The 27,644-nt window shown below is 50.3% G+C and overlaps 1 protein-coding gene across 2 annotated transcripts in view; it reads right to left on the bottom strand.

Annotated features, from left to right (window-relative positions):
• Positions 1 to 27,644, bottom strand: part of RNF43 (ring finger protein 43) — a 62,983-nt gene that overhangs the window by 12,240 nt on the left and 23,099 nt on the right. For both annotated transcript variants that reach the window (XM_075113115.1, XM_075113116.1), the window contains 4 exons: positions 6,195 to 6,317; positions 2,670 to 2,744; positions 1,244 to 1,375; positions 627 to 728 (listed from right to left, as the gene is read on the bottom strand). In XM_075113115.1, the coding sequence (XP_074969216.1) occupies positions 627 to 728; positions 1,244 to 1,375; positions 2,670 to 2,744; positions 6,195 to 6,317 (432 nt within the window). The remainder of the gene's footprint in view (positions 1 to 626; positions 729 to 1,243; positions 1,376 to 2,669; positions 2,745 to 6,194; positions 6,318 to 27,644) is intronic.

Below are 27,644 nucleotides of genomic sequence, written 5' to 3'. Positions count from 1 at the left end.
GCCCTATGTTACCATACTTCTCATTGCCCTTCTGTTTTCAAAATGGGATTACAGGAATTTGGGGGTGATACTAATTTCCAGAGGTGTCTTTTTGTCTAACCTGACTTAGCCAGAGTAGGCTTTGTCACCAGCGGGAGATGTCTGGCACTGGGCATTCAAAAACACTCCACGGTGCTGAATTTTTGAGCCCCAAAAGCTTGTCTTTCTGTAGGACAAATGGGGTATTCTCACATCTGGAAATATATCACACTCTGGAAAGATGATTATTTAGTTTGTAAGTTTCTGTTTAAAATACTAAATCTTCTACTCTCTACCAATACAGACAATACTCTTAAAATGAAGAACTCGTGGGCCAGCTCTGCAGCTTTGGGTGCTGTGACAAGCTCTGAAAGATGCTGGGACTGCCGGCTGCAGTGCTGGTGGGGTGGCAGGAGAAGAGCAAGGCCGCTGCAGCAGGGGTGCTGCCAGCCCATCTCAGGATGACGCTGCTCATCCCTGGTCCGCTCCTGCCTCATGTGGCCACATCTTCTGTTCACACAGAGGCACATTTCCCCTCCCAAACTGTCTGTTCCCATCCTTCACGCGTTTCTGTTCGCTCAGACACATCTGCTCCATGAGATTCCTACCTGAGTCCTGTTCAGCTGGCACTTTGTGCGGACAACAAAAATCAGAATGATGACGACCACAGTGCTGACCACCGTGAGAAGAATCCACACGTCGTAGTCCGGCTGTTGGGTAAAAACAGGAAAGAAATTACTCTTGTGTGGCAGGGGTGGGAATTAGAGGCTAGGCAGGGGAATCTGGATCTGTTCCTGACCATCAGCCTTTGAATACATGGATCCTTGGCCAAGCTCTCCCTCCTTGCTCTTTACAGGTAACAGAAAAAGGGTTCAGTCCATCAGGAATGGAATTTCTCCATCTTGCAGCATCTCAGCTCCCTAGAGGCCATGGTCTAAGGTAGCACAAGATGAGAAAATCAAGGCTTGGTCTCACCTGAAGAGACAGGGAATCCCTTCACCTCACTTGTGATGTTTAAGCAAAATAAACTAAATAAGCTGAAAGCACTTGTGAGCCTTTATTTGCAGCCCGTCATCTGAATGCTGCAGGACAGGCAGCTCCTGCAAAGGGCTGTGATCTCTGTCCTTGGGGAGGAAAGGTCAGCACCTTTGGGGAAGTCCTATTCCACGTCACAGCAGCCTGGGAGGGAGGATGCAGAAGGCAGTGAGAATGGTGTGTTTCTTACCCAAGCTGGTGGCTCCTTGACCTCTATCTTCACGTGGGCCTCTCTGTTCTTGTTCACGACTCCCATGAGAAGCTCAGCATCGTGGCCCCTGATCAGAACGACAGGCTGACTCAGACCTCTGGGCTTTCTCAGCTGCAAAGAAACAAACACAGTGAGAGATGGTCCAAAACAGCCTGGAACAAGGACTATCCTGGCACCCCAGGCACGTCTGGTTCCTCCCGATGCTTCTTGCACACACTTTAGAGACTGACTGCTCCCCCAGACTTGCACTATCCCTCTATGATGAAATCAGATGGAAACTCGCCTTCTTTTACCAACTCTTCAGCATGGCTTTCTTAATTTTCTCCCATGGTGCCTCCTCATGCACAACTGGACACTGCTCAGTGTCTCTTGTGCTCCTCTTTCCAGCCCCTGTGTGCAAAAGTTCTTGGTCTCTCCTCTTCCACATGGTAACTGCCAACCACACTGCTGAGTGCTGCCTTCGCTGCAGAAATGCCTCCTCTTCTCTTCCTGTGAGACCCGTCAGTGTTCCCTCTCCTCCCTCTGTGATCTGCCGGGCATTCTGTTTGTTTCTGGTCCTACCAGCAGTTTTCCACCCCAGTCCAGGCAGCCTGGAACAGGCTGGCTCAGCAAGTGTCCATGTCTGCCCTCTCCTCCAGACTGACCTGAATCAGACTGACCCACTATACCTCTTCCCATACCCCTACTGAGCAACCTCAGCATCACCTCACGGGCCTGCACTCACTGCTGCATTTCTCTGGCATCAGAAATTATGCCGTAAGTGAATGAAAGAAGCACAGGAGGCGTCAGCCCAGAGTTTTGATAAGCTCAGGCACCAGCTCCTCTATCTGTGTTCTTATCTAATGCTGGATACTTTTAATTATCCCTTGATTATTTCGATATAGAACCTATTCCATTCCAGAGATGACAGCAGTGTTGCTGGAAGGGACCTCTGGCAGTCTCTAAACCAATGTTAAACTTGCAGCAGGAGCATCCAGCAGCATATCAGGGTGGCTGTGAGTTTGGCTTGAAAACTCGAGCAATCATCTTTCCCCTAAGGTACACCAGGGCTGTCTGTACTAGATGGGATCAGGTAATCTGTGACTTCCCAAGAGGAAGCATCCAGCTCCTGACAGAAAAGCTCAATTAACCAGACAATGTCCTTTAAGAGCAGGAAATGCTGTTTGCAAGCTGCTGGTCTGCTTGTGCTGTGTGGAGATCTGGACATGCCACAGAGTGAGCAAATGAGAAAGCACTGTCTGTGTGCATGGATGAGCTGGGTAAGAGCTAACGTTCAAAGCCTGCCTGCAGTATCCTCCTGGCACCTCCCACGGTGTGCTGGTGGCTGGTGGGTCCTGAGCTGGGCACATTTTGGGACGGGACACGAGTACTGGCATTTAGCTGATAATATCAATGGGGTTTATACCTGATCAGCAGCACTTTCATCATCGGTAATGTCAAAAAGGATCGCACGGGCTCCACGCTCCCCCGCCAGCTTTGCCTGTCCAAAAGAACAGAAGCTTCAGTGGACATTTTGTATTGTACATCTGTACATCTGCCATTTGGATATGTATCTGCCTCCCTGGCTCTTCACAGGAGAAAGAAGCACCTGCTGCTTAGATTGAGAAAGTAGTTTACACCTTGGTTTCTGCACTTGTGTTGAGCTGCAGTGCCTGCTCTTGCTACAGCTCCGCAGTTCAGGGATGGTTTCTCCTGTCAAACTAGTCCGTGGGCTTGCAGTCACAGCAAGTCATGAACCTAAACACTAAATTCCCCAGCTGTCTGTGCCATGTGCCCCTTTGCTTCAGAGCTGGATTTGCCAGGGAGGGATTTGAAGCCCCGTTAGCCCTGCTGACCGCTATGCAGCCCTCCCATCCCAGGACAGTAGAAACCTCTGCAGGTCCCCACTTCTCACCATGGCTGCACCAGCCATGGGCTGTCTATGGGCCTGACTGCCACACACGTTGCTCTTCTGGTCCCTGTCCCCACATTCACCAGGGAGAAGCTCAGGCGATGCCTGTGCTGCAGGGCTGGTCTAGGATTAGGAGTGGGATGGCTTTTCACAGCCCACCAGTTGCTGCAGTCCAAGGAGGACAGCTTTGAGACCCACCCAAACAAGCGTACGTGTCACGCTGGTGAGGTCAAAGCACACTGCCTGGAGGACCTTGCGGGGTCACCCACGTCCTCCCACCAAGCCCTTCAAGCCTTCCAGGCAGGCAGAGGCAGCCTCTTGTGAAAGGGAGACGGGATGTGAACAAAGTGCAGGGCTGGGCCGCTGTTACTCATGCGGAGCCCTTTGATCTGCGCGTCGCCGAGCGCCTGTGCAAACAGGGAGCTGCCGGAGCTGCTGCAGCAGTTTACCCACTGCAGTGCCAAACTCCAGCTCAGGGGCCAGAGGTCAGTGCCGCCGCTTCCCAGCTGCAATACCAAATGGGCACCGGCTGAGCGAAGGGAAGGGGCATTGCTGGTGCGGCACGCAGCAACGGAGCAGGTTCAGCTCCATGCCTCGCTCGCAGGTGCTGGTCACCTCCATGCACCTCCTCGGGAAGAAGCTGGGTGCCTGGGACTGGGGACAGGGGTGAGGATGTGAATGGAGGTGCCTGTGGTCGGGAAGACCACGGAGGCAGGGCTGAAGGCTCTGAGTTGCTGGTAGGATTTGACACTCTTGGGTCTGGTAGACCAGATGAGGAAGCTGGAAAAGTGGGATCAGAGGCTCGGGGAAGGGATCAGAGACTAGGGTCCTGCCTGGGATCAAAGGAGCCTCAGGGTTTGCCAGCACCAAAGAAGAAACAGGACTTTCAGGTAGTGACTTCCACCCATTGGAGCCAGTCAGGCTTTGATGAACAATGAACAGCTTTTCAAAGCTTTTCGAAGATTTTATCCTGCTAAAGACACAAACGATAAGGAAAAGAACAACTGAGAGTGGACCAGTGACTCTTCCTAACGTCTTTCTGACTCCTGTTGCAAAGGACACAACTTTTGTTCAAGCTATTCGCAGCCTGCTTGCTGCAATCATTTTCTGAGAGCTTTCTGTCCTTGTGTTGGATCTCTTCAGTCATGTGGCACAACTGACCTTCCTCTTTGAGGACTGAGACATTTTTGGTGCAAATATGTATTTACAGGATGGTTTCAGCAGTCTGTCAACCAGACTTGCAATCAATGGTTCACTCAGAAAGCAAAATACACCAAAAAAATTACAACTGATGCATCAGAAAGAAAAAGAAATCCTTTTGAATTTATTCCAGAGGTATTTTCCATGCCTAACTCTCCCCTTGCAGACCTAACACCTTCCCTACTGATTTTAGCTTTGAATGCTGAAGCAGTTCTAGGATTTAAGAGAGGAGAAGCAGTAAAGTTGCTCATGTGGCTGGTGGAGTTTTCCTCATGCTGGGCTGGATGGGGTTGTCTGTGTGCACTGCTTGGCTGGGTGACAGCTAAAGCAGAGGTTATGATAACACTTTGCACAAGGCTATTTTTATCACCATTGATACAGCGCTGCAGTTCAACACGCAAAGCTCTACCGCAAGAGACGCATGCCAGGAAAACAAGGCTCCTGCTCCAGTGAGCACCAGCCACATCCCACAGCTATATCCCTGCTCTTGAGGAGAAGCGTTGTCCAGGGATTTTGAGGAAGAGATCTGTATGATGTTGGAGGGAAGGAGCTTGGCAGAAGCTTCAGGACGATGGAGAAACAGCCAGACAGCAATTGCAGGGGGATGGAGGAACCAAGGTACAAGGCAGGGCCTGGGGATGTGGCCAGCTTAAGGAGCATCTTCCTGTATTTCATGGCTAAGCTAGTCCTATCTGGGGGGAGACGAGCTGTGAGCCTCCCTGGGTGAGATCTTGGAGCAGGATTACCTGCAGGCAGGATGGCAACTGATGTCATGTTCTACTAGATCTCAAAAACAGAGTGTTGTATTCAGCTCTGGTAACAAAGCAATGATGACTAAAGGCCGGTGAACTGTCATGAGCATGGCAATGAACTCAGGGGTTTATTTGCTTTGGGAGGGTTAGTGGTCCTGAAGGGAGCAAGGCTCGTGAGGATGACCACAGTGCAGCAATGCACCATGTCTTGTCCTTCCTCAGCCAATCCTTGGATAAAGCCAAGAGGAGCTAAACAAGGCTTTTTTCATGCTTGTGGAAAAATAACACAACATTTAGTACAGAGGCAATAAAAAGACGCCGTGACCACTGAAGGAAAAGCAATGTTAGCCTTATCCACGGAACTTTATCGAGACACAAAGATTTTAAGGCTTAAAATGACCCTCGTTCCTACCTGACTTCCTTATTGCCAAGGAATTGTACCAGTGACCTCAGCTTTTGACACAGTAACTGCTGTTTCACTAAGGTACCTCCTTCACAGGAGACCTGATCTGAAGAATTCTGAGATCTCCCATCCCTTTGCAGGGTGGATGGTGGCCCTCACTGTTAGAGTCACGTCCCACCGCTAGTTCATCTGGTTTGCATTTGTCTGAATTGCTCAGCACTGACTATTCACGTGCCTCATCCAGTGAAGTATTACAGATTATTTTTAAAGACAGGACCATGTGTTCCCACAGGACAGAGGACACAGGGAAACACCAATCTCCCCAACAGGCCAGCAAGCAAGGGGAGGCTGCAAAACAGGAGGGACACAAGGCTGCCGGGCAGTAAAGCATATGGATGCTGGGGAAAGGTCTGAGCTGTCCCAGAGCAGTCTGGTTAGGGAAAAATCCACACCTCTTATAAAGCCAGGCAGTCCAAAAAATAAGGAGGGAAGGGTATTGGGGATGGCTGGCCCAGTGTCTCTCCCAAAGGACCCCTTCTGCCAAGGACCCTGCTCTACCCTTGTCCTTTTCTCTGCCTTCCAACAGCTCTGTCCCACCCTGCTGCCTCCTCCTTCCGTCACTCTTTTCTGTGCCACAGGTTTCACTTCCCAGGTTGGTGCAATTGGGGACATTTTTGCACCTACCTTGTTAGCCAGTGACAGGCAGGGGTTTGGATCCCGATCTGGCTGTTCAAGCTTGACAATGGTGATGAATCCCGATTCGGTGTGTTCATCCTCGCTGGTGTTACACAGGGACAGCGGGTGGGACTGCAGGACAAAAGCAAAGGGAAACTCAGATCTTGAGGCTCAGCACTGCAAACGGTGGCTCAAGCCCACCTCTGACTCTGTGCCGTAAGGACCTGCCCAGAGGGTGTAGGACACCCCTGCAGGGGGCATCACCACTGCTGCTACATCCCGTGGCTCCATCTAAGTATCAGTGAGGCTTTGAATGCCACAAGAAGCAAATCACTGTCAAAGTTTTGGTCCACCAGGAAAACGTCCCAAAGGAAAGTGGAGTTTCCACCTTTCTGGTGGTTTCACTCAGGTCTGACTTTGTCCCAGTCACAGATACACAAAGCCAGAGCAGCCTGTGAGACCACAGCCCTTGACTTCTGGGACGGAGCATCCCAACAGCACATGCCCCATTGCTGCAAGGACTGTCTTGGACTGCAGGACTCTCTGCTTGCAGCCACCTTGCTCCCTGCCAGGCCTCTGGGCAAGGCAAAGGGACCACGACAAAAGCAAATGCCTGGTGCCCTCAAAGATTCAGCACTTCTTGTTTCTCAGCCACCAAACTGAACAACCATATGATGAATTTGCAGAGGAGAAGCCAATGGAAGGAGTGAAAAAAACTGAAAGCAGGTAGAGAAGTACCAGGAATGAGAAGGGTAGAGAAAAGATCCCAGTAACCACATCCCTAGTGAGCTCTGGAAAAACGTTCATCAGCTTGAGCCAAACCACTGGCAGCAGGGAGCTGAGACGGGATGGGGTCAAGGCACCAGCTCTGGGCACACGCCTCTGCAGAGCATCCTACAGGAGGCGATACAGCGTGCCCCAGCATGTTACAAGGACACAAGCCATGGGGCTCACTCCCGTCAGTGGCACTCGGTTTGTGTTTCCATGGTCAAGTCCACTGGAGGTGAGCCTGTCCTGCTGCCGGGGCAGAGCTCGGACGGGCAGTGCCTGCTGCCCATGGCTGCACCTCACTCCTGTGCGTTCACCATCATGATGCCATCCACTGAGCGCTGCTCGGATCCCTGCCTGGGAAGTAGGTCATTGCCTCTGATTTTCCAGTTTAGTGGTGGAGGGACAACGATCTTGTGCTGGATGGCAGGAGGTTGAAGGAAACTGCAATTCGGCTATTGGCTCCCTCTTGGGAGTCCCACCGTCTTGCATGAGCCTCCCCAGCTCTTCCTATAAAAGCCACGTGGCTTCCTCCACTGTGGCTACACTGTGGTGTATGAAGCGCACACATTATAGTACAGAAAAGCCTGTAAATACTATGGTTGCTGGACAGCTTTTGTTACAGCATCGCTGTGCGGAAGTGTGGGAAACAAGCAAGAAAGCTCAATGTTATAAACCAGGAGGATTCGAGCAGGCTTTGTAGCTGGTGTCCATCCAGGACCACGCCTGGAAGGCTTGCCTACCCTGCAGGTAATCCTGCAAGAGCATCCCAACAGCTGTGAAAAAAAGGCTGTTGTCTTGGCAGATTTAAAAATGGGGAGGAATTGTCAGAGCAGCCCAGGGAGACCCCTCGATCCCCATCTGCTCTTGGCCATGCCTGTGCTGCCCCGGGGCCTGCGAGGCAGCGTTGCTCCCATCCTCAGGCTGCAGCATGGACCCGGGGCACCCTGAGACGCGGGCTCACCCCTTGGTATGGGGCTGGCAGCATCTGGGGAATGAGGCAGGCTGGGAAACAGCCAGATGACGTTTCGTTCTCCCTGACAGCTGCTTATTGCAGAAATCCAGCTGGGGGAGAGGGAGAACGGGGCTCATTTCACCTAACTTCAGACGTGCCGATGTCACCTGTTAACGTCCCAGCGGGTTGCAGGAACAGGCCCTTCAGGGGAGCGCGACTCCCCCGGGCTGTTTTTAGTTACGTCCTTCAGGAGATGCGTCGCGGCCATTTCTCGCTGCTGACAACAGAGGAGTGTAGGTGATTCGCTCAGATGCAGCCATCTGCATGGAAGCCTTCAAAAGCCAAAGGAGACAAGCCGCACCTCCGCTCCCTCGGAGACGCCAGCTGTCCTCGCCGGCGCTGCTGGGCGTGGGGCAGCGCTGCCTGTTGAGCCTCCGCGGCCGGAGGGGCCGGGAGGGCCGGCGCTGAAAGCGGCTGAGGCTGCGTGCTCGCAGCTGGTCGAGGTGCAGAGCCCTGCATCGCGCCCCCCGTCCCCCCCCCAGCGTCCGCCGTCCCCGGGGCCAAGAGACGCCGGTTTTCACCCCGACAGCTCCGGCAAAGCCCCCGGGGCTGCAGCAGGAGCTGCCACCGCTTGGTGGGGCCCTTGGCCGGGTCCTGCCTCTCCCTGCCGGCCCCGGGGGCCGAGCCCTGCCGGGGCTGGGGGGGGGGGGGGGGGGCAGCGGGGGAGCCCCTCCCGGGGAGCCGGGGGAACCGCTCCACGACAGCTGGGGGGGGCCCGTTCCGGGGCCGCTGCTGCCCCGCCGGTGGCCCCGAGGCCCCCCGGAGCCCCCGGAGCCCGGTGGAGGCTGCGGCCGGAGAGCACAGCTCCGTTATCCCCGAGCCCCCCACGCTGGGCGCCCGCCTGCGCCTACGCCGACCCCGCAGGCATCGGGGTTTCCCCGGGAGGGTAATTTGCAGAGATTGCCCCTTTGATCCCATGGCTATACCCATTAGAAAAGTGCAGGCACGCTGCTGGCGGTCACGGGTGTGGTTTTGCACAGCCTGTGCTGTGATACCGCCCGGCACTGATTCCGAATGCACGGGCACCCTGGCACTGCAAAACCATAGCGCTGCATTCTGTAGCACTAAGTCTTGGGCTACAAAACAAGACTAGGTCTTACAAAGCCATGAAAGCAATTTAAAATGGTGGGGATTAGAAAAAAACAAAACGAAACAAAACAAAACAAACAACAAACCCACAACCATAGATATTTGCAAATTGCCTAGATTTTGAGGTAGGTAACACCTACGGTCAGTCACAAGGGCATAAAGAAATCAAACCCCAGACTCTCACCTAACCTCTGGGAGCTCACAGACCGAGGTGTAAGAGATGGCAACACGAGTATGAGCTAAGACATAACCTGCTACACTCCAAAATATTGCACAGGGTAGCTTGGCACTGAGGAACTGCTGGCGCCTTTGACTGGTATAGTCTCTCATCTGTCTTTCTTTTGGAGTCTTCCTCTCTAATCCATAGTGATATTAGAAGAAAAATGTGAAAATGCTATATAATTTAGACTTCAGACCTAAAGACGCTAGAGAGAGTGCAATTGTACCATGCCAAACACCATAAAATCTAGAAATTCAGGTTTCTAGGGAAGCAATCCAATCTGTTACAACTTGGGAGCACTCAGGGAAGGCTCCCAAATAATCCTGTGCTTCACTCGAGCAACGGCAGGCACTGCCCTTACCAAGACGAACACAGCATTGAAGTGCCTGTGATCCTGCTGGCTTTACCAAGAAGTGTCATTAGTTTTATACTCTGTTTGCTTGACTGGGAGTTCTCCGGCTTTTGGTTAATGTATCATTTTAATAATCGCAGAAAAACGCAAAACAGGAAATGCAAAGAGTGTGTCTCATGATACTTCTAATAATTCAGAGATAACCCTCCTACCGGCGTTATCGAGCCTTCACCGGGTTGCTCCCGGAGCCCAGAGAAGCCCAGGCCGCCAGCGCTGGGGAAGAAGTTGCACCTCCCAGTGCTGCCTGGAGCTGTGTCCGACCCCGGGTGGGAATGGCCTGGGGTGCTGTGACGTTCCTGGGGCAGTGACTCTACGGGGCGAGGGACGGTCCTGTGAGCTAAGCACAGAACAGCCTCTCTGTGACGAGGATTGCCGGGCCTGATCACAGCATTAATGATAAACACTGGGAATAAGAGCAACGGGCTAAGCTTCTGCAGCTCCAAATGAGCATGGGGTGAATATATAAAATGCTGGCAGCTGTTCTGGAGGGAAACCCAGCCAGTAAATCTGGAGAAGACCTGCTGATGAATGCACCAAAACCTTCCCTTTGATTTCCTATTAAGACTGGGCACTGTGGTCTTTTCCTCTTTCCCTCTGGGACACCTACCCTCCACGGCCACGCGAGGGTCCTTTGCCTGGGGCATTCCTGCCGGGCACAACTGCACCCACAAAGGGTACGGCAGGCAGCCAAGGCAGTGCCGGGAGGGCAACAGCAACCCACCCCTGCTAGCCAAGACCCTTCCCCACCTGGGCGGCTGCCCGCGGAGCTGAGGCAGCTAGTGGCCCCCTCGTTACTCGGTGACGAGTCCCTCATCACAGACTCATCACCTCTGGAGGCTGAGGGTCCAGGTCCCCTCCTCAGCCTCTGTACAAGATGACTGGGGGCAGTTCAGGAGGATTCTTCTTCGTGCAAGGGACACATGCATCATCCACCCAAGCGATGTGCTCCACTCATCTCTGCTCCAGACCACCTCTTCCCTCTCTTCCCACCACCTTCTCCTCCTGTTTGGTGCTATACAGGTAATTCCTCAAGCAGCTGCAAAGCAGCAAGACCTGGCTCTTACTGTCTACATCCTACAGCCACATTTCTTGGCACTTGCACTGCCCCTGACCCTTGCATTACGAGTGAGTGATCCCGGCTGCACACCATGCTCACAGGACAAGAGTAATCTAAGTAATCTAAGGATGATGTGGAAACCAAATATGATGAGATTCCTCAATGCAGACCACTCATGCCCCGAGAGGTGGCCCCAGCTGCAGTGTAAGGATCCCTCACTCCCTCTGAAACCAGACCCGTGCACATGTGGCTGCAGACAGACTGACTGACAGCAGGAGCAAAGGGTGTCTGCAGGCAGGGCACCCCCCACGCTGCCAGGCTGAGTGCCTCTGTAGCACCGACTGCCACAACCAAGAAGCCATTTCTTCTTGCAGAAAGCCTCTCTGATCTAGTAGACAAAGGACAGGCAAAATCCAGTCACTGGAGAGGGGAGGCATGTTCATATCCAAAATTCAACAGGTCTCAACGCACGTTGCCTAAATCCCACTATGGTCCTGAAAGAGCATTCCCTGCTCCCGGGGGCTCGCAGTCAGCAGAGGGACATCGATGGGTGTTATGCTGGATCCTGCAGGGCTGCTCCAGCTGGGGCTTCCCTGTCTGAAGTCACACTGATGCTCTGCCAGACCCTTCTCCCAGGACAATCCTTGCCTGGCTCTGCGCAGCTGGGATCCCAGAGGCGGGGTTGGGGTTAGCGAGGTCCCTGACAGGGTTTGGGCCTGGTCTTGGGCAGTTCAGCCCTGCCAGCCCTGCCCATACTCTGGCCCAGGCACTGCTTGTAAAACACTGTCAACCTGTGAACCCCCTGGCTTTGTCACTCCCTCTCTCGCTGTCACCACATCCCATCACCCCTTCAACAGGGTGCAGAGCTCCTCCACATCACTATGTACTTGCTACGATTTTTTGTTGCTGTTGTTTCCTTACCATATGGCATCTCCTTCTTTTCTACCTTTTTCCATCCACACCACCTCTCCTAAAGTACTGAATTTCTCTTTTCTGACTTCTCCTTGCCGCTTTTCCCACTAGACCCACCACCTTCACACCAACCTGCCCCTCCCACAGTGCCAGCACCACTCACAGCCAGGAGCTTCGCTGCAGAAAGGCAGGGGACGTGCAAAGGTCCTGAGGCCAGGCATAGAGAGGTGCCCGATTCTCACTTGGGGGCTTCGCTTATAAAACAGTAGAGAAACCCTGAGAGGTTGTCTAGCCCACTTTGCTGCCCGAAGGCAGGATCAGCCAGACCTAAAACATTCCTCAGAGACACTCGCTCAACCTGTTTTTGAGACCTCCAAAAAGGGAGACTCCTCACCCACTCCAGGGCTGCCTTCTCCTGGACACCGGAAAGTATTTTCTAATGTCTCATCTGAATCAGTTTTGCTGCAGTCTAAGCCTATTAATTCTCACTGAATCAACTATGTCCATGGAAAACAGATTATTTGCTTTTTTTTTTTTTCCCCAAGAACCATTTAAACATTTCTGTTCCCCTTTCTGTTCACAAAAGAGTCTTTAGGGACAAGGGCTGAAAAAGAAGTTGGAGAAGCAAAGTCCCTGGCAGCCTCAGTTTTTCTCTGTAAGGGACTCAGAGTACTTCACACCCTTCCTTCATGGGGGATGAGTCAAAAGGATTGATTCAATTTGAAGTGGCAGTAAAAATTTTATAACCAACCAGTAAGGCTGGCATGGAAGGAAGAGGAAGAGAACAGGGCAAGAGAGCGTTCACCAAAGGGCTCTAGAAAAATCATGGACTGAACTGGTGAACTGTTAACAGCAACATATAACTCATCACTAAATTGACCACAAAACCAGAAACATTGCAGGTAGCAAATACCAAGCTGAATTTGAAGAAGTTGAGAGCGATAAAGGGAATGGCACATCGATAATCCTGCCAAAAAAAAAATGGTAGAAAACCAGCATAATGAAGAGAAGAACCAACAGCACTTTGGAAAAGGAGAGTGATGCTTCACAGACCCGTGGGGTTCCTCGAAGCAGTCAGCAAGTGCGGGAATAAAGGTAGTTCGGTTAATGCCGTACACGGGTATCGCCTCTCCTGTCCTCCTACGAGGTAAAGGCTATGGAAGATGACAGACTATCACACAGTACTACCCAGGGTCCTCTCCAGAACTAAGAGGAGAAAGAAGCAGCTCAGCCTTTACAATGGAGTGAACTTACCAGGACAGTCACAGAAGTAAACTCTCTTGTCCAAATACTGACAAAGGACTTGGAAATGAGAAAAATGGTGAAATGGATGAGTTTTTCAGCAATAAATATCCAAGATGGCAAATATTAAAACTGGATGCAAAGGGATCTTGTGATATTGAGTGACAGACTGGTAAAAGATGTTAAAAAATGCAAATATGAAAAAAATCTATCTGGCTATTTAACACAGGGGTGAGCTCTAGGTTAGCTGTTATGAACAGGAAAGATCTTGGAGTCATTGCTGGGAGTTTTATGGAAACTTGTTCAGTCACCCAAAGCAGTCAAAAGGCAAATAGACTTAGGCATTACTGTAAAAAATAAATTTAAGAAAAGAAAATCTAGCAGATAAAGCTGCGATGTGTCAACATCTAGAATATTACAAGAAGTCCCGCTTACTCCAACTTAAGCAGAGGGCACTACTTCTGTACAAGAAGAGACTAAGCGAACAAGAAGTCTTCAGCTTAGTACAGGTGGGATATGTTACAGCTGCATAAAATAATTAAGAAGATGGAGAATACATGTAAAAAAAGACCACGAAGAGCTGTTAAATGCAAAGATGCAGACACCAGCCCCTTCTCAGGCCATCTCTAAGCACAGCCTGCTGGCAGCCGGGGAGCTACAGAGGAGCATCACCTTGGTATTTGCCTGTCCCCTGCACGTTTTGGGGCTGCACAGGGGAACCGCAGACATGGGGGTCCTGCCCCACATCTGGTGCTCCCACCTGGGCACTCACTAGGCAGCACCACAGACTGCACACTCGCCTCCTCGCTTGAAGAGTTTTGCCACAAGTATTTGGGCTAGAAACCAAATATTAGAGTAAAGCTGAGACTGGTGGTCAGTGCCAGAGAGCCGGAGAGCTTCTTCCACCTGTGGGCTCCTGCAGAGCATTAGCAGAGCCAGCTGCTGCCTTCCCTATGGGGGACACCTTTGTGATTTCTGACAGGCCCATTCTCCTGCCCGCCTCCTGAAGGCATGCCAGCAGCCTGAATCCCACGCAGGACTTTGGGGGAATATGCAAGCGTGCAGGGCCAGAAGCAGCATGCAATGATGTTGTTCAGGACAACAAGCCCTCCCACTGCTGCAACTCATGCCAGGAGCATTTTGCATGCGCTGTTGGTGCCGCGGTCTGCAGTGGATGGAAACACCTAGTTGGAAAAAGCTCCTTTGCAGGTGAGCTACATGAGAAATCCAAAAGGAATCTGGCAGCAGTGAGGAGATCAGCAAGGAGCCTAAGGCATGATGAACATCGGCCTTTTGAGGGTTTGAGGGCATGCAGCATGCCGGGAATTGCCGTGCCACGTGTGCTTGTCGTTCGGAGATGCTCACTCCCCACTGACCTGCTTACTTCACCCAGTTGTGCCACGTCACTGTCACAGAGCATGGGCAGAATACAGGCATTTCTATATTTGTGGATATCAATGTCTGGCTCAATACACCCTCTTCCCTGCTGGAAGCCTGCCAATGAGGCTCGGAGCTAAATAAATTGTATTCCTTCATAGGTTTATATTCCTTCATAGGCTTCAAAAGCGCAGGTGGAAGTGCTCTACTACCCTCCTCCTTGTCTTTGCTGCTAACACTGACCTTGCTGTGAGAATTATTGGGCAAGATCCTCTGCTGGGGTCTATCAGGAGATGGAGATGGGGAATCTGCATGAGGATTGCTGCAGGAAGGAGCAGCTTTGAAAGCCAGATGTACACCTGCACAGTGCATCTCCCAGAAGTGTCAGAGCACAGGCATTGTCACAACTGGTGGCACCAGGGAAGCCTCCGGGTACCTCTGAACGGCTGGGATGGAACAGGGCACACGCACTTCCCCGGTCTTCTCAGTGACCTGCAGTGTCACTGAAGCACTGATGGCCCTTAGCAGGCTCAGTCTGGGATGCAGGGCAGTGCGGTACTCCTGTGGCACAGGGCAAGCCTGAGGAATGCTCCTGCCAGCTACACTGCCCTGCTGGGACACCCCGGTCATCAGATCCTCCTCCCCTGGTATCCCCCAGCGCTCACGCTGCGTGAATGTCTTTATTCCTGTATAAGTGAGACTCTTCCCAGTTTATTTTAACCCTTCAGCTCTATCAGCTCAGCAAAAGCCCCTCTTACACCAAGATCGCTCCACTATGTAGCTGTCACTCTACTCACAGACACGGCAGCAGGAATGAGGGGACACTACCAGTGGTACAGGAGATGTTGCCAGGAGGCTGACATGCAGCTACAGCAGAGCTGAAAAGTGCTGGGGATGCTGCTGGAAGGACATAGGAGAACAAGGAGGGATGAGGCAGGGAGACGAAGTGGATGTTAACCGTGAAGAAGATGGAAATGGCTGGTTGGAAAAGGAAGAGAACGGCAGAGTACTTCAAGGGGCCCAAGGAAAAACTGCAGCCTCTATGACTCCTGGGCATGAAACTTAGCCATCAGGGTATGGGGCCTTTTAATTTACCTGCATAATGTTTCAAGAGCTGTTATAACAGCAAACACACCTTACTCACATGTGAGTCACAGACAAACACGTTCACTGATAACAAACACATTATTCTTAGAGAGTCTCAGGTCCTACCTCAATGCGTGAATGGCTCAGACAATCATCCGAGTCCCCTGAAGATGTGGCAAGGGGTGGGAGAGGAGACAAAGGATCTACAAGCTACCAATGCAATACTCCTACTCCTTACAGGTGCTCATGAGCATCACTACCTTTGGCCCATCTCAAGGGTCAGCAGTGCCTGAGGGTTTGATACAACAAATCAGTCCCTAATCAATAACTGCATCTCCTTCTCCCTCTCATTACAAAGCTGGTGAGCAACAAAAAGAAGTGCTGAACCCCAAGAGGGACGTTTATTTGATTATCACATGTGCAGGATTAGATGGTTTAGGTGAGTCACTAAGTCTGGATCTTTTCCGTCTAATTGCACAAGCACGGCCATGGTGTTGGAGAAGACTCTCACTACACACCTCACTGTCCTACTGACAGCTCTGCTGAAGTTTGCTCTCCTATGGACAGAGAGGTCTAACACAGGGGAAGCATTACTTCTTCTAACACAGCCACCACGATGATAGCATGGGTCATCAAGGAAATTTTTGTCAAAGTTTCATCACAATGTCTGGTTCAAGCCTCTCTCTCTGTTCCATACATCCATTTTGGAATATCAAAGGCAAAGGGAGGTTCTCTGGTCAGCCCTGACTCACACCACTAAATGAAAGTAAAGGCAAGCTGGCCCAAGTCACGGGAGAACAGCTCACACTCCTGCTGTCTCCAAGCACACTGCAAGCAGTCTGGATTCAAAACCCAATGATCAGCATCCAACCCATGGTGACGTGCTCACCTCGTGCACCTTAGAGGGCTCAGCTTGTCCCCACTCTGGGGGACACCACCACTGGCAATCTCTGTACTTCAAGGCCCTCTTACACAATGACCTCCTACACTGTGCCGACAGTGGTTTGGAGGTTAAAACTATTCCACAAAACTCATGCAAGCCTTGACCCACAGCAACAGCTCAAAGCACTGGCAAAGCCCAATCTGTGCAGACAGCCCGGCAGCCCGGTGGCATCCTTCCTACCGCTCAAAGCTCAAAGCTGTGTTGTCACTTGGGACCTGCTTAAGGGTGGCACAGGCATATGAGGTCTTCCACAACTGATATGTCAAGCACCTTTATAGGAGGCAGCTCTGACCCTAAAAGCAACTCTGCAGTGATGGGCCAGATACAAAGACTCACCCAAACCAGATCACTTTACCGCCGAGACTGGAGTATCGTTTCCTTGACCAGCAAGTTTCTACAGTGGATTTCAAAGTTAAAGCCTTGAAAGTGGATGCCAGAAGGAGCATTCTTGTTCTTCAAGAAAGGAGATAACAGGTCTAGAAGAGAGCAAAGACTGACAAGGAAATTCTCCTTGGGGCAGACTATGCTATAATTTCTTCTGAAGCATCACACATCTCCAGGAGGGCGGAACTGCTCCTGGAGGGAGACCATAGGGCTCTCCTGAGGTTGACGTGGACTGGGAAATCCTCTAGAACTCTTCTGAAGATGAAGCTCAGCAGCAATGCTGCCTCCACCATTGCTTGGAGATTGCAAGGTCCTGACGTGGACCTGAACCACCATTGTAGCCGCTTCTGGAGAAACCAGCAATGTTCCAGGGAAGCCTTACATGGTCACGAGCGAAACGTGGGCATTTGTCGTGATTGCACGTCAACCTATGCTCACCAGGGAAAAGCTGAAGGCAGGAGATGGGCATGGGGCGGAGGAGTCACCCCTGCTGAGCCTTCCTGGCTGGCGGTGCACCCCGGGAGGAACTTCGCCTGATCCCCTCCCCCTTGAATATCCCTGGGCTCCACTGCCTCAGCCAGGTGCAGAACAAAAGGAAACTAATGATTTAGTTATTGCTTCAGCGCCGAAGGGTTGAAGGTCAGCCATTCAGCGCGGCGCGCACTGTATGACCAAGCACTGCCTGCCCTGCCTGCAGACCTGCAGCTACAGTCGGCTCAGCAGGGGCCGGTACTGTACGGCTGGCTTCTGAGCGGGGAGATGAAAGGCTTTTTTCTAATGTAATAACTGACGGCCTCTTCAGTGCCGTTTGAACTGTTTACAGACTGAGTTAACGATTACAGGCAATGTGTACCTTGGCTGCTGCCCAAAATTCTTACCCGCCCGTCAGATATTATCAAAGAGCCCTTCACTGCTGGCCTGGAGTCCTTCCAAAGCACAGCGCCGAAATGCCGGCGTAGAGGAGGGGCCTTCGGCGCTCAATCATGAAACTCAAGCTAGAAAGTCACAGATCTGCTCTGGCAAGGTGTCCTGGGGACCAGCCGCCGAGTCACGTAGAGACACAGGAACACCCAAGAGGTTCCTAAAGCCCCTCGTGCCCCGGGGGTCCACGCGGGGTGGGCTCTTCCCTGCAGGACATCACCTAGGGCTTTGCCTGTGCTGGCTTCCAGGCTTTACTGGAGGACACCACACAGCCACAAGCTCTGGCTGTGCAGGTTTCCCTCCCTGCACGAGGTCGCTGCCATCCTTACCTCGTTCTTTACACGTAGCCTGGGTGGTTGTGTTAATGCTGGTGGTTACACATCTTAAAGCTACTTCTGCCAAAAGCGTTTTCAACACCCTCATGCCTAAGATTGTGGACAAGAACAAACCAGGTGGTGGGAGATTAGATAAAATCACTTCCATTGTTACTTGTAGCTGGAAAAATGCAGGTGTAGGTATAAGGTCTGGCTAGATTTGGGTTAGAAAACAAGCCCCAGCTCTCTGGAGCAAACTGCACCAACTCTGGAAATCCTGTTGAAATGAAGGGATGAAATCAAGAACTGGCAAGCTGCTCTAATTACAGCTGAGTAACACAGAGCCACATTCAAGCAGTACTGAGGCTACAGCGCAAACTGCTTCCGAGGCAGGAAATGCCGCAGCTGCGAAGGACGGCTCTGTCCTACCGATGGTCCTGCACCCCCAGAAACCCGGGGAGGTTCAGCAAGAGCAGAAGCTAATCTCTGCACCATGCATTGCTCCTGGAAGTTTCTGTCAGAGGCAATTTCCTAAATGCAGCTAGAAAGAAAAAAAATTAAAATTACCATTTCAGATAGAAACATGCCTCATGGACCATCAGCCCCCCTTACCAATGAACTTTAGCCTGTAAAACGTTGTTCACTAGACCACCTGCAGACTGAGCTACCATGACTTCAAGGTAACCACAGACCATTGTTAAAAAAACCTCTGCTTCAGTCCAGCCCGGGGTTTAAAACTCCCAGCTACAGCAGCATGAACTGCTGCATCCCATGCCTACCCGGAGGCTGCAGCAGTGCTGGTATGCCATCACCCAAAAGCTCTTTGTAGGAAAGACCAGATAATAAAAGTATGAAAATTTATCCTAAAATTTTGCTCCTGTGTTCCCAAAATGAGCCATTTTTGTCCTGTACAAAAAATGCAAAAGTGTTTCTCTCAGGCTGCCAAGAGATGGAGTTTCCAAGGGATGCTTTCCAGTGAAGGGCTGATGCCTTCACATGGCGCCAGTTGTGTGCCTGAAATATGATGTATGTCAGCAGGTCCCAGGCATAAGGGCAAAGATTGAACAGCTAAAGGAATAAATGACTTGCTTTTTAATCACATGCCATACTGACTTCCCATTGTTTTACCTCTCAGATGTAGTTTTTTTATATAGGGATGAGAGAGTGGCTGGTGAAGGACACAAGTATCTCTCTTGTTGGATGCTGTAGTATTGCCAGGAGACAGAAATGTAGATGCAAATATATTTGCTGTGATTTGATTCAATAAAACTTGCTAGTACAGTACAGTACACTACAAAAATTGGTTCCTCCTACGCTTACTTGCTAAGACATGAGTTCAGGCCCTCTGGGATCCGCAATTCCCTGGCTGCTATCGATGACATCACTGACATCTAAGGAGCTGCAGGAATGTGGAGAATGCAGCTCCGGGCTCCTGGGGATGCTGAGCTCATCAGTTGCTACAGGAGGCACGAAAGATGGGGTGTCTGGGTCATAGTCCTGGCTCATTTACAGCCTTCCCCTTCCAACATACACGCACAGGCTCTTTTTAAGGCCACACAACACATGGTCACACAAGGTTGCACCAGTTTAAACAGCAAAGTTGGAATTGTTTGAAAAATTATTTCACCGATGTCTTCAGGTGCTGAGCAGAAAGGAGAATTTCAGCACAGGCACAAGGGGTCAGACCCAAAATTGACGTAACCCTGTGACGCATCTCTCACAGCCAGGAGACATCACTCAAAGAGTGATCTTCCACTTTTTATACCTCTCCAGCATCCTGCAGAATCTGGGGAGTAACTGATCTGGGAGACATAGCCAGAGCAGGGTGGTTAACAGCCTGAAAGATTTCACAAATACACCTCACTCCCTTTTTGCCCATTTATACTTTCATCTTAACATCCTCTGCAAAGGAACGCCACAAAGGATTTCAGCTAAGTCAAGAACTACTTTTTTTTGAATGAAGATATTCTCACAGGACACTTCCAAGAGCAATCAATCTCTGTTAGTTCTGAGATGCACCTTTGACTATTGTCATCCTTGCTGCATGTAACCAAGCTTGCATCCTGGGGAGTCCAGCAACTGAAGATACCACCGACGTTCAAAGAACTGGGCTGGCACACTGAAAGAAGCTTGAAGCAGGTAAGCATGAAACTCTTCCCCTTAGTTTCAGCCTGTTGGGAGCCTCTGAAGACTCCAGCATTCATCACCAAAGGGCATGTCTCCACGCGGAGGTTCTTACGGATGAGGATGACACAGCTCTTGGCCCAGTACTCAAGAAGCTGAGGCCAAAAAGGTGAAGAAATTTCCGTTTTCAGCCACCTCTGCTGCAGCGTTCAGAGCAGCACGGAGCTGCAAATACACAGGATCAAGGACAAACGGGGCAGAAAGTGAAATAACTTCCCTGCTCAACAGAATGTGATCCAGTAGAAGATTACCTACCCACTGCCTTTACTCCAGACCACCCAATAATTCGACCAAACTTTACTTTAGAATGGTACAGACCGACTGAGCTTGAACAGCTTTTTTCACTCTGCAAAACAAGAAGGGAGCCATTCAGAGACCATTTATTTGAGGCAGTAAAAGTAGGTTAGTTGCGACATCACCTCCACTGGAGGATCCAAATCTCATCAATCCTCCTTGAGTGGGGACAGACATCCAAAAAGAGGATGAATGCCAGGATAACGAGGACATCTGGAGTCACAGTAGTTAGGACTAAAAGAAGTTCAGAAAGAAGAGCCTCCTGCTTACAGGAGGGAAGTCTCTCTCATCTCTGATCATTGCAGATGGATGGAGCTGCTGGCCTGACACCTGCCAATTCTCCTTTTTTCCTGCTTTTTTCTTAGCAATGACACTGGCTTCTGCCAGAGAGAGACCAGCTGGTCAGCGATAAAACTACACCATGTCGTGTAAAATCAGCCCTCTACACCTCAAACTGCCTCATGCAGACTCTGGTTCCTCCTCCTCTGCAATCACAAGATTTTCCCTTTGTATCTTCTGCTTTTCATCTTGCGGTGCTCCCCCTCACTGAGGCAGAATGTCTGATCAAGGGTTTATTACACAGCCATGCTGGAAGCACAGGGAAGTTTTTTAATGTTGTATCTCATTGCTCCATGCCATAAAACTCCATATTTCTGCCCTGATGGCCTGTGAAAATGGCAGGTGCCCGTCTCCCAGGGAAGGAGAGAGCTTGTTCTCCTGGCTCTCACAGCCAGAGCCATGCCTGGTCCACCCAACGTGAATTTGCAGCTTTCTCTGCAGAAAGCAAACTCTCCATAGAGCTGCGCCTCACTGGCACTGACGTTACCATGTGGAAACTGCTGAAGTGTCTGTTCACGACTGTCTGCAAACTCTGGAAGGGAGAGTCTCTCATTACAGTTCAGTTGATTTCTCCCCCGGTACAATTCAGTTGATTTTCCCACCAATACTCCCTAATGTTACACTGAACAACGTGCATTTACGCTGCCCAATACACCAAGCCCTTGGTTTCCCCATGCAATCTGCATCACTGATACTGTGTAAGGACATAAAGCCATTGTAGCCAAAACCTTCAAGCCTGCAGAGCACTGCTTCGATGGTTGCTGTTGTATTAGGAATCAGTGCAGCACTTGAGAACACAGGGATAAATCATTAACAAGTCATTATTGTTCACAGGTATTTTTGGCAGGAAACCACTGAGGTCAGCTTGGACAAACTGCTGTGGGGTTGTGGGGGTGGCACTTTTCCTGCAGAAGCATTCAAATAGTCCTCTAATACCAAAAAAGAGTCTGGAAGTGACCTTCCCTGCTGGATCTAATCGACATGAGGAGTGCCACAGCCCTGCTCTTCTTGGCCTGAGCTTTCTTCCCATTTCTGTGATCAAATCCTTATGCCTGCAAAGTGCCTGCCATTCTTCCGGCACACACAAAATGACAGTGTTGTTAATCACAAGCACCCTCACAGCGTGGGCAGGCTGACAGTCCAAACAGTACTTCTCATTTACCAATCCTATAATCTCACAGCTCGCATCAATCACTTCTGCTACCAGGGGTTGGGGAATTCCCAAACACCGCTTCTTCTAGAGATCTGTCCAAGAATGGCTGGTTCTCATTCTTTGGAAACCTGCAGAGGCACCACTTCTGTACAACTGTATCAATCATTCCTTCCATCCCCAGCAAAAATCATCATCTTAGTGGGCAATGCAATGCTTCTGCTGCTGCAGGGACACATCTGTGCGGGGAGGGGGTATGAATCCATATGCTGTTTGCTCCCACGGCCATCACTGCTGGCAGATAGCTGAGCAACCACCAAGAGCCCTCTCCATAGTTAATATTCTGGAGGCTGATCCATCCTCACAGCTTCTAGCACTGTCAGACACTCCAGCTCCATGAAACACTATTTATTCTTGTTGTCATTCAGCTTCCTGCTTTGGTGGCCAGCTGGCCACTGACCCCACTGCTATTTAGCTGTTGTAAATCAGTGCCAAAGGACACTTTCAGAGCATCATGATGTGGCAATCCCTCCAATTATGTGGATGTGGTCATTTTAAAATTAAGTAAGCAAACATTTCTGATACAAACAGCTCAAAGGCTGTTGTGTGTTGTTGAGTATGTGCTCCTGGATAGGAGGTACAACATCAGGATGGGGCTGTCTCTGAAGACCTAAAAATTTCCTACAAAATACCACGGAGTCAGCCCAACTACACAGTCGGTGGCGTGCCCGGCCAGCTCTGGATGGCTTGGTGGTGATTTTTTGCTAAGGAAAAGTACTTTCAACTTTGGCATTTAAAAACTGCCTTTCGTAAGCACAACAAAATTCCTTTCCAAACTCACCAGCTTCTGGACACATTCATGGAAGCCAAGAAAACCAGTCAGGTAACTGAGTCCAGCTCCTGAGCCCACACTTCCATCTTTCTCTAAAAAATATTGACTCCACCACCACAGACCCAGGCAGGGACATTTGTACTGCAGAGGGAAGCATCAGCTGCTTTACAAAAGCCCGAAGTATGGTCAGATAACTCAAAACAGTTTTTCTGCCCAGCATGAGGTTGCTCACTCCATGTGCCCTGAGAGCGGAGGCTGTGCCTCCACCTGGACTCCCTCCCTTGTGATGACGTTCCTCAGCAACTTGCTCACCACCTTGCCCCGTCTTCATCCTGAATCCGCAGCTGGACTGTCTGAGCCCCAGCCTTTGCTGAGCTTTGAGAAATTTTTGCTTTCAGAGGCTGAAAACATACATGTAATCGCAGCCCAAAAGGGCAAAGAAATGAACAACAGTTACTGGCTTCATGTAGGACTATGAGACCTGGGCTACAAACGAAGCTGTAATATGCACAGAAACAGTGGAAATAGGATTTGGAAGCATTTAATATTTCCATCACTTAAGAGGAGCCTGCAGGGCATCTCTCTGTGACAAAAATGGCAAGTCCTCTTATCTCCTGCTATAAACCACTTGTAACAGTGATGGCAGACAGGCAGCTGCTCCAGGAGATGCTGGTGGCAGCTGTGTTTCAGAGCTGGTAGAGCCTGCATGCAGACCACACGTGTTTCACACTCCTGAGGACAGGAATGACGCCTGTCCTTCCCAGCTGCAAGACCAGCGGAGTGCCATGAACACTCTCCAGTACCTCCACTCGCAGCAACGAACCAAAATCTGTTGGTCACGCACATCTACGTGCTGCAGTTCTGCAAACTGTCCACTGCAAAACCCAGAGTATGTGTTTTATTCAAGGAGAAAACTTCCTCCTTTCCCTAGGCTGTCCCACAGCTCCTGAACTTGATGTTGATGGGACCTCCCCAGGCTCTCGTGACATCCCACTTCTGCACCTCTGCACAGAAGATTCATGACAGGGCTGCCGTCAAGTAGGGTTCAACTAGACTGGTTTTTCCCTGGAATGATGACCAACAGCGTTCAGAGAAAATCCTTCCGAGTTTGACATGCGCCTCTTGACTCTGAGGTACAGCCTGAGCTATGATCAACATTTCAAGGATCTTCATGTGATGGAGCACCCAACAGAGACTTTAGAGTCCAGTCACAGAAGCTGCAGGAATAACAGTCTTCTCAGCCTACCAGAGCATGTACCAGGGATCCTCCAACCCTTTCTTTCTAGGGACTCTTTCTTTTCTGGCATTTTGTTTGATTATTCCCACTCCTAGAGCTGCACCCGAGAGTTTCACGGACTCCGGAGTGCCCCCAAAATTCAGCTGCCCCACCCCAGCAGGGCTGTGCCCCTGGCTGACGTCCCCTGCTTCCCAGCTTCCAGGCTCCATTTCCCTGGTCCTTCAAAACCCCTTTCATACCCCAGGACTGGGGATGAACATCAAGTTGATTATAAAACAATTTCTTTTGTTGATAGAAAATTCTTTGCAGGGCGTGAACAGCAGGAGAAAGAAAGGACTCCTCTGAACTGCGAGCTGGCTGGAAACCCCCTGAGGGCAAGAATCTGATCCCTCATCTTTGAGGAGTGCAGGCCTGTCTGTACAGGCTGCAGGAGCAGCCGGCCCAGGAGAGCTTTGTGTGTGCAACACCGACAATAACACACACCAGCCCTTTCCTTGCCAGTGCGACGTGCGAGGTTCATTAGTGGCCTGCAGTTTCTGCACTGTGCATGTAAAATGGCTTCGTTCCTCCTGTTTGCGCCGCTGGACAGACCTAGTCCTCCTCACCCCGTTAATCCCCTTCCACAGAGGCAAACCTCCTCCCCGGCATCTCCCAACCCACCTGCCCCACGCAGCCTCCCCTGCTCCCTCCCCGTCCCCACGCGCCCTCTGCCAGTTGGATCATCCACCCAAAACTAAATCCTTCTCTCCCACTGCTCAAAACCTACCGATGCATCCTCCCAGGGCTGCTCAGTAGGAAGAAATCCTCCATCCACTGGCCACAAAACCTAAAGTAATTTGTTAATCAGTGCTGAGCTTGAGAAGACAAGCTTTACAGGTTTCGTGTTTTTCAGCCCTACGAAGAAGCATCGTTCCTGTAATTTTTCATAACGGCCGCTGCGATTCGCAGACGAGGGCAGCCAGCCCTGCTCTGGATCAGCCCCATCCTCTTCCCACGAGAACCAAAGTCCTTCAAAGTGGGACTGTACATTTCAGTAAAATACCAAATACAGACAAAAAACCTCCAACAATGCAGGAATCTTTAAGAATGGGTTTGAAATTCCCCTGAAGATCTCTCCATGGTGAGTAATGGTAACACCACAAGCCCACCAGCACCTGTGACACAGCAATGCCGTCCCGAGCAGTCTAGTTAGGGTCAGACGCATTCCAGCACCATTTGCGTCCCACATCCAAGAAAACCCATGGGGGTGCTGGTTGACCCTAAGTGTGTTTTCTTTCTCTCTCTACTCCCACCACACAGCTTCACTATCAGGTTTTGCAGTCTCTCATGCAATGCTACTAGCAAGCACTATATATATATATTAAAAAAATGTATAAACTAATAGCTGCATCCCAGCCATTTGCTGCTCAAAATGTTCAGTACCAGCCTCTGAGCAAGGACGAAGCAAAGCGAATGGACCTGGGGCAGGGGGAAGGGGCTGAAAGTCCCTGTTTCTGGACCCCAGCACTGCAACTGGACATGTGCTGAACGTCTGCAGCCCCCTGTACCCCCTGGTAACCTGTGAATTTCAGGTGGTGATGTGGTCCTCAGCAAAACTGGGCAAGAGTCTCCACAGCTGCCCTCTGGTTAGTTCTGGTGGCAGCCCCCTGGGCTGGGGCTCTGCTCATCCCAGTACCCTCCAGCCCACTGAGGCACTGCAGACAGCCCTTGGGGGGACCTTCCCTCGGGCCAGTTACAGCCTTTTCCAGCATTCCAATCCTTTTTGCAAGGAACACTCTGTTTATTCCGGCCCCCTTGCTGCAGGCCCCGCGGTCCTCTGGCAAAGGATGCCCTACAAATCAGCACAGCTTCAAGCTACCCTGGGTACTGCTAGAAAGTCAAGGTGGGGAGGAGACCGCGATGGCTGCCCTCTTCTCCCCATCGCGCCATAGCTGGAGAAATGCTCCTGCTTGTTTCTCGCCCTCCTGGCTTCACCATAAAGGCCGTCCGGTACCTCCACTGGCATCTCACACCACCAGCCTTGACTTGCGGGCTGGTCCTCGCAGCCCATCCGCAGCTCGGACAGCGGGGCTGGCAGGAGGCAGAGGGGCCTGGGCAGGGAATGGAAGGGCTGGCAGTAGGCAAGGTCTGCTCAAGGAAGCTCAGCTAAAGTCTGATTAGGAATGTGACAGGAGCGGAGAAGAAAGCGTAGGGTGTGGAAAAATAGGGAGGAGAAAGGCTGTTTTGGAGGAGAATAGGTCCAGAGCTCTGGGCAGTTTCATTAGAGGAATATTAAGTAAATGAGTCAGAGCTTGCGGTGCCTGAGGCTCGGGAAAGCTGCTGCTGGTGTGAAGGGATGGCAAGGGAAAATGAGGTTTGTGGCATGCTGTCTGCATATGAAATTCAACCATAACAAAACAAGAGGAAACATGTTGCCTGCCTAATACTTTTATTAACATTTGCAGAGATTAAGTACTGCAGACGTTCGATCGGTGCCTTTGTCTGAACCCGATTCAAGCCCTGCCTCTGCCTTGCTCTGGGCTAGCAACTTAAGCGAGCATTTTCCAATTCATTGCACTTTCAGAAGGCAACGCAGAGCACTCGCTGCTCTCCTCTCAAGGAGCACCCACCACAGCACACTGCTCTTTTAGATTCCAAAAGTAACTTTGCACGTCAGGCTTTATGCATTCATAGCTGGAATCTGGATATAAAATTTGTCTGTTAATTCCTGCACCTAAAAAATGGGGTATTGAGCTGATATCCACCATGCGAGAATGCTGTGTATCATTAAATATGTTATCTTATATGTACACGTGTGTGTGTATATATCTATGTAGAGATCTATACAGATATATAAATCTCTGTGTGTGTACATATAAGTATCTATCTATCTTGCAAACACAAAATTGAAGCCTGAAGTTAAGATGGGTAAAACAAAATGTCTACTTTTAAATTAGAATATTAATTTAATAAGCATCTGGAAAACTCAAGGTAAAGAAGTTAATCCAGTGGACACTGTAATAATACATCTCCAGGAGTAATACAGTAGACTGTACTAATAGATATTTAACTGTATTAAGTGTTCCAAAGATCTGGAGGTTGAAATTCCATTCCTGTATGGGAAAAAAAAGTATTAAAGTTACCAACTGACCACCTATCCATGGTGACGCCAGAGACCAGGAAATGCTAAGGGAAGGTAGGAAGGTTACAAAAGTGGAAAAGCACAGTATTAATGGGCGGCTTCAGTCATCTCAGGGCAAATGTTGTGCTGAGGTTTGGCCAACAGACAGCTTTAGGTATCTTTATTGACTTCTTTGTGGAGCGATTTGGAGAAACCCCCAAAGTAGATGCAATCCTGCATCGTGCACAGGGTTTTTGGCTGAAGACAGATTATTCCTGTAACAGTCACCATTATATATTCATAGGAAAGAAAAATATAAATAAATAAAAATCCTCAAACCGTAAAAAATTCCAAGAATAAGGAAAGTAGTTAGAAAAACATTTTAGAAAACAAATGAGAGGGTAAAATGTTTCCGGATGATACAGATGATGTTTAGAGATCTCCTGCTAGAGGTTCAGAGTAAACTTACACCATTGAGCAAAGGAGCCTAGCTGGACCCCAAAAGCCCAATGGTGAACAATAAAGGAAAGGAGAACACCAGGAGGGAAAGGCAACTTTTGAAAAGAGGAACTTCATCCAAATG

The sequence above is a fragment of the Phalacrocorax aristotelis genome, chromosome 18, assembly GCF_949628215.1.
Source record: "Phalacrocorax aristotelis chromosome 18, bGulAri2.1, whole genome shotgun sequence".
NCBI lineage: Eukaryota > Metazoa > Chordata > Aves > Suliformes > Phalacrocoracidae > Phalacrocorax > Phalacrocorax aristotelis.
Note: the sequence above shows the minus strand (reverse complement) of the source record. Positions and strands in the feature narration are given on the sequence as shown.